The 10,059-nt window shown below is 38.9% G+C and overlaps 1 protein-coding gene across 2 annotated transcripts; it reads right to left on the bottom strand.

The window, feature by feature from the left end:
- Nucleotides 1-245: 245 nt before the first annotated feature.
- Nucleotides 246-7,493, bottom strand: lrrc28 (leucine rich repeat containing 28). Of its 2 annotated transcripts, none has more exons than XM_023429747.2 (10): nt 7,415-7,493; nt 6,636-6,868; nt 6,378-6,418; nt 5,955-5,992; nt 4,896-5,033; nt 3,272-3,478; nt 3,089-3,191; nt 2,703-2,887; nt 1,668-1,827; nt 246-1,521 (listed from the first exon to the last, which is right to left on the bottom strand). In XM_023429747.2, the coding sequence occupies exons 2-10, from the start codon at nt 6,801-6,803 to the stop codon at nt 1,452-1,454; spliced, it is 1,110 nt and encodes a 369-aa protein (XP_023285515.1). In that variant the 5' UTR covers nt 6,804-6,868; nt 7,415-7,493; the 3' UTR covers nt 246-1,451. The 2 variants fall into 2 exon arrangements, with proteins under 2 accessions (XP_023285515.1, XP_023285514.1); XM_023429746.2 differs by lacking the exon at nt 7,415-7,493 and adding an exon at nt 7,273-7,408.
- Between the last annotated feature and the right edge of the window lie 2,566 nt (nt 7,494-10,059).

Below are 10,059 nucleotides of genomic sequence, written 5' to 3'. Positions count from 1 at the left end.
AGCAGGGAAGCCAAAGAGCTTGACTGTCCTGACCTACTGCCACTAACAACACGGAACTGACTGTTGCTTTTATTATAGTAGTGACAGTTTACAGGGACATTATCATTAAGAAGCTTGTTGATGTATTTACTTCACACGTAGACACATTATTTGCAGTTAAACCAAGAGTAAGACAGTTGGGGGTGTTAAGCATGGAAAATTGAAACCGTGGAGTAAAAAAGGCACTAATTCACTGAAAGCCAAACATCGGTCAGCAACATTTACTGCCAAAATGCAACACAATCAAAACAAATGATAACTTACAACTGTACAACACAGTAATGAATTATAACACACAAGCGTCAGTCCAACAAGAGAATCACACAGTGCCTCTGAAGTGTACAAACCTCATTTTCTTTAGACGGTGACAGAAAACTTTGGCTACAAACTGACTGATTTGACCATTTTGGGTTCCTGTAATTGAGAGTGATATTTAAGTTAAATGCAGGGAAGGAAAAAAAATACATTAGTTTTCTTAAACATGTTAATTACATGAACTTTGCTCCACAAACAGTCAAAATTTAGAAATGGATACCTGCCTTGCAACTTGACTGACAACAGAAACTGACAATTCTGTCAAAACAAACGTGAAACTGATCCTCGGCTCATTCTTCTATCTAGTACCAACATTTTAGAAATAAATTCAGAATTATGACCATGAGTTTGTCCTCATAAAGTATGCTGTGTTGACACATTTGCTGTATGTGATACCGTGTGAGACTTGGGTGCCCTGCTCAAAGACACATGGCTTCTGTTAGAAAGTTAATGCGGTTGGGTCTCTGCTGCTGAAAATGACACATATCAAATAGAAACATTCTCTCAAACTATAACCCTCCAGCTGTTCTTCAGTAATCAGTAAAATAAACCATATTACAAATGTTAATACCTCGAAGATGACTCCACAATCAATGTGATGTGCCTGCTACAAAAACTTCTGCGTGAAAAATTACTGATTTTATATATATATCAAACAGTGCTTGTTCTTAAAAAGTGCTCATTTGTGAATAAGGGTTTGTAGTTACTTCAGGTCTAATGCTGTTAGTTTTCAGACAGATGTCATTGAATAAGCACAGTGGTGCACTGTTCACACATGGTAGTTATTAATGTTGACCCTCACCACAAACACAGGAATACAAACGTCCAAGGTGGTTAGACAGAAGCGCCATGTAGGTCTTTGTCTAAAAGTGTTGAAACGTTGCTGAACAAGCCCTGTGTCAATCATCTGACCCACCAAACACCCACAGAGGACTGCCTCTTTGTGGTTCTTAGTATTGTCAATCAAGCACAGAGCTCCTGCACTCTTGCAGTACAGACCTTCGAGGTCCCCACAAACGACAAGCTGTTATCTGTCACCTTCTGGAAGCCAATCAACAGCTTCTGCTTCAAACGTGCACAGGGCAAAGAAAAAGATGTCAACCCTGGAGGTCAAACGTCCGGAGGCAGTGGCTGGAGCAGCAGTAGGCCACGAAACTCACAGTCGTCCTAAAGAGGAAAAAAGTGAGATGACATAGTGTGCGAAAGAAGAGCATTCGTGTTTAGTTGAGAAGAATTCATTTGCAAATACAAAACAGGATTTATTGTTATTTGTGAGCAGTCCTAGAAGGGAATTGAGGTGTGTTTGTTCTTACCTGCGGTGCACTCCTGCCAGGGCGGTGTCACGGAGGGGGAACAGTTTGGGGTAGATGATGGTGAACATGGCTTGGCTGCAGCGGTGACAGTGACCGAGTGGGAATTGCAACAGGTCAAGCAGGCTCTTTGGGAGGGTGATGGGAGGCAGCAAGTTGAGGTCTAAAAAACACAACAGTAGAGGTTTTTTCAGCACAAAGCACACAGCTCCTTTTCCATAACAAACCATTTATTGGCCTTTTTTTTTGTTTTTTTATGTTTCTGCTTTACATTCATACACATCCACACTTGTACACTGGCCAGTAGTGATGCGTGGTCTGGATCCGACATCATCCGAATCAGCATAAATCATCCACCTGCCACCAACCCTGAACTAATTTCTTTCCACAATTTAGAGACCTGCACTTAAGCACACATTACCCCTTCCTCTCAGTGGGATATTACGCATGATTACATGATGTAGGCTGGTTTCAAATAAACAAACATTTGTTTAAAGTCAAAGTTCTCCTTTTTTGGAAAAATAAAAAATGGCAACAGGTATTTTCCACAGTAGAACAAACACACGCTGACTAAGGCTGATTAAAATTCTGAAACACAAACAATTTAAAAGCTCATAATAATGTTTGGCTACTGCTCAAAATAAATAAATGATAACGAAGTCAGCAGTCCATTTACATTTACTCATTTGGCAGATGTGAGGTACATCACCAAAGCTTCAGTGCAGTAGGAGACCTTGGTGTAAATATTAAGTACTGCCTACATCCAAACACAGTCTAAATTCTTGCCTGATGGAAAATGAAGTTAAAATATGTTCACATTTTTATAGAATATAATTGATATTTTCCTCATACATCAAATATTAATCATCCACCTGCAGCTCATCCGCTGTTAATCAGCATGTTCATTTTCATGACTCGGCCCGCTCAATCTGTGGATTAACCACAGTGCCCACAGGTACAGTATAACTCTGATCTGTGCATCACTACTGGCCAGTGTAGTGAACATACAGATATACAGAGTGTGCCGTTACTCCTCACCTGTTGGGCTGTGGTGGTGGATGCGGTGCAGGGTCCTCATGGTGAGCTCCTCCAGGGGAACCACGTTATCCGACTCTGATCCCACCACTTTCACTTCAGCCGGCAACCCGACCAGAGCCTCAGTCAGCGCCTCACCGGGCACCTCACCCAGGTCTCCGTCCAACCCTGGTGATGACACACCGCACCTGTACAGCAGCAAAACACACATGCAGATATAGTCTTTCAATTGTTTTTTTGTTATTATAGTATGCAACAAGATGTAACTGCATTTCTTCCATATTTTTTTTATTATCAGTGCATGGCTAAACTAACTCATACTGCTCTGTATCAAACTGAGTTGAAGTGATCTGAGTTATTCAAGTTAGCTGTTTGAGGAGCAGGATTACCCGCTGCAGCCGATGACCTTGTTATACAAGTAGGAGGGGAGGCCTTTTAGGTCCACATTGTTGTCCACGAACACGAACTGCAGCTCCCGTGATCTGCCCAGATCTGAAACACACAGATAATAATAACATAGCCTTGCTCCCTACATCCCTATGGCAACGCACAGATAGAGGGAATATACGGACCGAGCGGTAGAAAGGTCAGTCGGTTAGCGGCCATGGAGAGCTGGTTGAGGCGGTGGAGCCAGCAGAGCTGCCGGGGAACGTGGCTCAGCAGGTTGTGGTCCGCTGTCAGATTCTGCAGAGAGACACAGCGGTGCAGCCGATCGGGTAGAGACATCAGCTGGTTCATCGACACGTCCAGAGTCTCCAGTTCATGCAGATCACCGATCTCTGAAGGCATCAGACAAAACATGAGAGAGAATCAGTCTTCCCAAATCTGACTTCTACTATTTCAAGAAATAAATCAACATCAAATCTCACTATGAAAAAGCACAAAATTGACGGGGAAGTGTTTTTGTTATGCGATCATCTGGAACATTAAAGTTTTGATTGAACAAGTCCTTTGGCAGCATTTCCTTTTAATGCTGACAATCAGCAGGTAATTTCATGTCATCTTCATGTCTCCAAATAGTCTGAAACCAAGAAAGAAGGCTCAGATAATTAGGCTGACGCCTGCTGTTTTACAGACACTGACTCACAGAGAGAGAGAGAGAAACTTCAGTCATTTGAAAAGATGGTTGCTGTGATCACATCTGTGACCTTTTCCTGTCAGTGTTTTTAACAAAATCGCCAGTTGAAAATTTCTAAACTGGACTTTAAATGGCAATGAAAGACTCACGGCACATCAAGGAACGTGACAAAACAAAATGTTAAAGATATTCTGGTAGCGCATCTGACTGACTGAGTGTGTGACTGAGTGTGTGACTGGTATGAACACAACATAACTGTATGAAAGTAAGTAACAACTGAGTCTTATGTTGGTAGAGAGACAATTGTTTTATACTTTTATTTTGCTTTAATCCCCATAAAAAATCATAGATGACTAATATGTCAGAAATGTTTTTAAATTACTTACAAAACCTACTAAGGTTGAAAATTAAACATTGTGATATATCATTAAAATATGAGGCTGAGCAACAGTTGTGTTTTTTAATGCTCAAGAACAATATGAAATTACAACAAAATCATCTGGACTTCAGCTTCACATTTGATAACTCTGTAACTATTTGCACCTCAACAGAATGTATTGTATGTTTTTCTTCAGTTGAACGGTGCCGTTTCCTGTCTCCTTCAGTTTATTTGAGTGTCTCTGTTGCCCTCTGCTGGCAAACTGAACACACCTCAGCTACAGTTGGTATTCTAAGTCAATGCTTGCCAAACAGGACTTTGTACCACACAGTGGAAACTTTTACAAATAAGAGGTTAATCAGTTTGCTGGAGTTTAAGCTGTGTATTAAATACAAATGAGCTGTGTGGTGCACCACACATTACACAAAGATGTTGTCAGTCTATTTATGTTTATACGTCTTCTTTTATCTTTTTCCTCTGTTATATGCACTTTATTTAGTCATTGTCAGATCTTTTATTCCGCTCAGGTTTGGACGCAGCCATGCACTTTCAATGTGTCATATTTTTGTCTTGATGCTTTTATGTATGGTCTGATACTGTCAGTCGTTATACCACAATCCTGAATATTTCTTTCTTTCAACTGCGTTTTTTCTATAAATAAAGTGTCAAAGCTAACTTGAGCTGCACTTTAATTAGAGAATGAGGAATAACAGCAAAGCAGACAGGAACTGGTTTTTACCTGGAGGAAGGCATTTCAGCTGGTTATTGGACAGCCTCAGGTGCCGCAGAGACCTCAGTCGGCCAATTTCTGGACAGAGGAGCTGGAGGGCGTTATTGCTGAGGTCCAAAGATTGCAGCCGGGCCAGGTTTCCAATAGCTGAGGATCAAACCAAACAGACACCTTTATTATGTTCAGCAGGCAAAGTTCTCCTAGCTCCTCTCCTGTGTGCAGTTAGAGGCTATCCAGTCAACGATACTCATCGTCAGGCTAACAACTTCTCCAGATTTCACTAGTTTAAATTCTTCTGTTTTTTGTTCTATTGAGGGTCTTACTAATGTACAATTCTATATCACATTATCTCAGTATTAATGAAATATGAATAAATCAGTGCACATCATTATTTCTGCAGCCTGAGCATCTCAGCTTCATTTTTATTGTAGTTGATGGTTTGCTCATTTAGTTTCATCTGATCTTCTTCTAAAACTTTAAGCAGCTTCTTTCTTGCCTTGTTTAATATTGTTGAATCATTCTTCATGTACAGACAGTGAGAAGTTAAAGGAAAACCCTGAAAAATGAGTGGAGAAACAGGGTGACATTACCCCCATCTGTAGGGCAAATGTGTCACTAAATGTCACCAGATCTAAACCCAGCTGAATACCTATGGACAATTTGGACCAATGTGTTAGACAGCGCTCTCCACCACCATCATCATCATAAAAATGAATAGTTAATGGTGTTCATCCCTCCACTAGAGTTCAGACACTTGTATAATCAATGCCAAGGATCACTGAAGCTGTTCTGGCAGCATGTGGTGACCACACACCTTACTAAGACACTTGATGTTGGTTTTCGTTTCAACTGTCACTCGTCTGCATGTTTTAGTATAACATAAATGAGAAGCATATACAAGTCTAACAGTCACGCACAGATATTTGATTGCTATGTCTCTGACTATAAAGACTTTGTCAAAGTAGAGCAGCAATGTATTCAAATGCTGTTGGAAGAAAGCTGACTGACAAAAAAGAAAATAATGACTGTCGACAGTGGCATGCCATCACGACATAATGGAGGACCAACCTTCAGGAATAATGACTATGTTGTTTGAGTGCAAATACCTGAAAAAGAAAAAAAGAAATGTTACAATTTGAATTGACCAAACTATTTGTTATCTCACGGTTACTGTTATAAAGTAGTCTGAGACCTTTTATTTTCATGCCAGTGAGTTTCTGGTGTCAAGTGTAATAGTTTGTCAGAGTTACGACGTAGGAATTCAGCATTCAGCCTCATGCAGAGCAAATTACAAAGATTTTCACATTTTCATGTTTCACAGCTGCAGCATGTTGGGGATCAGTAAAATTCACCTGCCACCTTTCTTATTATACTAACCAATAATAACAACATAACAAAAGCAAAGTGTCATGGAGTTTGGCAACTCTTTGCTGTCAAATTAAATAAAATAATTATCTTATTTGTACAAAAATTGCTTAATTGAGTACTCACAGTTCAATTAGATTCGGGAGCTTCTGGGCAAGATTGTCAGGCTGATCGAGAGAGAGAGAGAGAGAGAGAAAGAAAAGGGAAATAATCAGTAAATCAATCAGGAAATAATCTTGAGAAATTATTATCATACCACTGCATGTTTTGAGGAACTAACAGACCTTCTAACAACTTGTACTGTTAGGCATTTATGTTTACACACAACAACAATGAACAGCATCTCTGATGTCTGACACAGCAAAAGCATCATTGTGTGGATACCAGTGTAGTGAGTGAGTTCCTCTTCATGTACAGTCTCTCCAGAAACTGCAGGCCTTCATCTTTCAGCAGCTCCACGGGGAAAATATTCAGGTTTTTGTAGTTAAGGAACAGGTTTTTGTGGCGCTCCTGCTTGGCCATGAATATAGTCTCATGGAGTTCAGTTGCCATCTCTGAGGAGACTTCTCCTCCCTGGTGGAGTAGACTTAGCAATGCCTCTTGCCTCTATGGCATTACTGTAAGATAAACAGATGAACAGGAGCATTGTCAGACAGCAGTTTGCAACCAGTAACAGACCAGGATAAAACAGCACTGACTCTAACTGACTCCTCTCTCTGTGCCTTACTGACAAACTGTGTTGCTGCAGGAGGCAATGGCTGCTTCAGATACAGTCCACATTCAAACAGTTACATGAAGCTATTCCGCTGGATAACACTGGGAGCCAGGGGAAGCGCTGCTGTCAGTGCCTGACCCAGCACACTGCAGATAGACCCTGCAAACTGTAGCTAGCGTTGTGACGGACTTCAGTTAACTAACATTGTCCCGGTGTTTTTATCTGTCATCCTTAGCACCGTTAGCATGCTAGCTAAATAGCTGCTATTAGCGCATTACGTTCAGTAACAACAAATCAGTTAATTACCTTAACTGTGCAGGACAACTTTATTTCATTTTAATACCCACATACGCTCTGAACCTGTCTGTTGCCAGAAGTATGTTTGTAAAAAGACATTGAGCTAGCGAAGTGAACTGGTTGTTGCGCATAAATGTAGGAACGTAGATACCTCATTGGTTACTGCTGTCGGCGCTATGCGTCTGCGCGTCCGCCATATTGGAGCGGTCAACATCCGCTGGTAAACAAATAAACAGATGCAATTTGGTTTGTTATAAACGGGAGAAATTGAACATGATATTGATAACTTGTTGGAATTAAATTAAGTCACTGAGGGTGGATGTAGTCAGCTATATTATAGGACAGTATTGTAGATCGTATTATTATATTATATTATATTATATTATATTATATTATATGATATTGATAACTTGTTGGAATTAAATTAAGTCACTGAGGGTGGATGTAGTCAGCTATATTATATGACAGTATTGTAGATCGTATTATTATATTATATTATATTATATTATATTATATTATATTATATTATATTATATTATATTATATTATATTAATGAATATGAAAATGAATTATTTGAGATTTAAAATATTTACAATTGTGTAATGGTAACTGTTCAGCCTAAGTTATGTGTCTGGGGGGTAAACGGCAGGTGAACTGACTGGTTGTTCTCTTAGCTGAAGTCTGGGGAACAAAAAAAAAGTCTTGGTTATTTGAGTAATTAACTGATTTAATTGTCAACACAATGACAAGACACCAGATGGCTTTATAACAATGAAATAGGTATAAAAAACTCTTTTTTTTTGTGCTAAACTCACAAAAGCTGAAATTCTAAATAATTTACACTTCATTTTGTCTATTCATTCTGAACGAGAAGTCTTGCAGTGGAGTCTGCATCTTTCTATTTGTTTACCGGAGGACTTTGGCCGCTCCTGTTTGAGCGACGCATAGCCGCACCACGACCACGGAGAGAGAGGTCACAGTGGTTTCTCTGCCAACAACTTTCTTGCTGTCTGCTGTTTTCAGAATAAAAGATTCTCCTTAACTTTCTGCACAGGACTGTGGAGAGTAGCGGTGAAATGTCACAATTTAGCGAGAAAATAGTTTACTCCACTGCATTTATTACTATAATTACTCTTCAAATTCAGATTCCACATAGATCAAATCATCAGTTTGTAAAATGCAATTATTTAAAAAAAAAAATAAAAGAAAAATAAAGATTGTAACTTGCAATTTTTCTTGTTCTTTTTAACTTTAAAGAAGTTAAACTAAACCAGAAAAGTGTAGTACTGCTGCCTATTCTATCCATATAGTTTAAACAACAATTCATTTTGTTTGTTCAATTTGTTATCAGCTCAGTTTTATGGGTAAGGTGTGAGCTGGACAATGTAGTCTTTGAAGTCAAGATGAAGTTAAAATGTATTTTTGGCAAATAATCAAAATCAATATATAGTCATACTGCATGTCCTTGGTGTTTGTCTTGACTAGTTTACTTAGATGAGAACCCCAACTGTAAGGAAGTGCAATACTAAATCACTGGAAGACAACTTTGATGTCAAGACTAGGCAGGTTTTGGCAACTTTATATGCTGCTGAGTTGTTTAATCTGTAACAATGCATCATATTTTACCAATTTATATTGGATCAATCTTTTATTTTGAAAATAGCAGACAGGAAAAAGTCACTGCCCAGCTTCTATTTCTCTTCCTGAGGTCACTGCTGGTGTGTTTCTGCCACCTACTGTTACATACATGTACATGTACATACTTTTACTCCACTGGATTTCTCAGAAAAAATGATCTGATAGCTTAAATTACTATCTATACTATCTATCTACTCATGATCTTAGATTTACAATTTTTACATCGAGTTAAACAGACGAACTAAATCTAAGAATGCAATGACTTTATTTAACTTTTGCTCTAGCAAATAAAATAATTACAGAGAAAATTCCCTTATACAATACAGAGTACCAGTTCCTTCAGTCAATCTTGTGTCTTCGTAGTATATGTTTTCTTATTCCTGAGAGCATCCTTACCTGCACAGATAACCTAAATCCAGTTACTGCACTGAACGTTTCCTCCAAAATAAAAAAAATCTCCTACATTCACATGAGTATGGTGGTATAGGTAGTATGTTGCTTTGAGATACCAAAAAAGTATAACAAATTTCAAAAATATACATTAACGTATGTTGTATGTGGTCTAATAGCTGGGAAGTTAAGGCATATTTTTATGTCATTATTTTATATTTATATTGTAAAATAGTAACTTCGGACTGCAGTAAAAGTGCAGTTTATTTATTTATTTTTTGCCTCCTGGGATATTCCTCTGTATGTCCTTAGTATCCAGGACCAGTCCTCCATCATTACACCATTCTGGTGTGGACCCAGTTTTATACTGTATTTAGCTGTGTGGCTGCTTACTGCGTTGCTAATGATGTAGTTTGAGACACACATGCAGCTACGTCATTCCTGAGATTTCACTCTGATTTTCATAATGGAAAACCTGGACCATAATGTTTCTGAATTTTAGACGTCTACTTTGTAAGTTACTTCACCAACTTTTGGACGAGAAATGTTGAATGCCTGTGAGTTCAAGTAACTACATGCAAATGTGGTCTAGCTACTGTGCTGCACTACGTTAGAAAGTTTCTGCTTTGCTACCTGAAGGCGCAGCACAGATGCTACCAGACAAACTGAATAAGAAGGATGGATATTTTGGCTCTCACTAGCAATGGTTTAAATATAGCAGCGTTGGTGCTCAGACGATACACATCTCCCAGAAAGACAAGAAGTGA

Source organism: Seriola lalandi, unplaced genomic scaffold (assembly GCF_002814215.2).
Source record: "Seriola lalandi dorsalis isolate HSWRI2012SDOR001 ecotype SW California unplaced genomic scaffold, Sedor1 jcf7180002054898, whole genome shotgun sequence".
Lineage (NCBI taxonomy): Eukaryota > Metazoa > Chordata > Actinopteri > Carangiformes > Carangidae > Seriola > Seriola lalandi.
The sequence above is the reverse complement of the archived record's forward strand: the minus strand, read 5'-3'. Positions and strand labels throughout refer to the sequence as shown.

Coding starts and splice junctions, on each gene's coding strand:
- lrrc28 (XM_023429747.2), bottom strand. CDS start 6,803: ATGGCAACTGAACTCCATGAGACTATATTCATGGCCAAGCAGGAGCGC. Junction 3,479..4,895: donor GCTGAAATGCCTTCCTCCAG/GTAAAAACCAGT, acceptor TGATGCCTTCAG/AGATCGGTGATCTGCATGAA. Junction 1,522..1,667: donor CTGGCAGGAGTGCACCGCAG/GTAAGAACAAAC, acceptor TTTCCTCTTTAG/GACGACTGTGAGTTTCGTGG.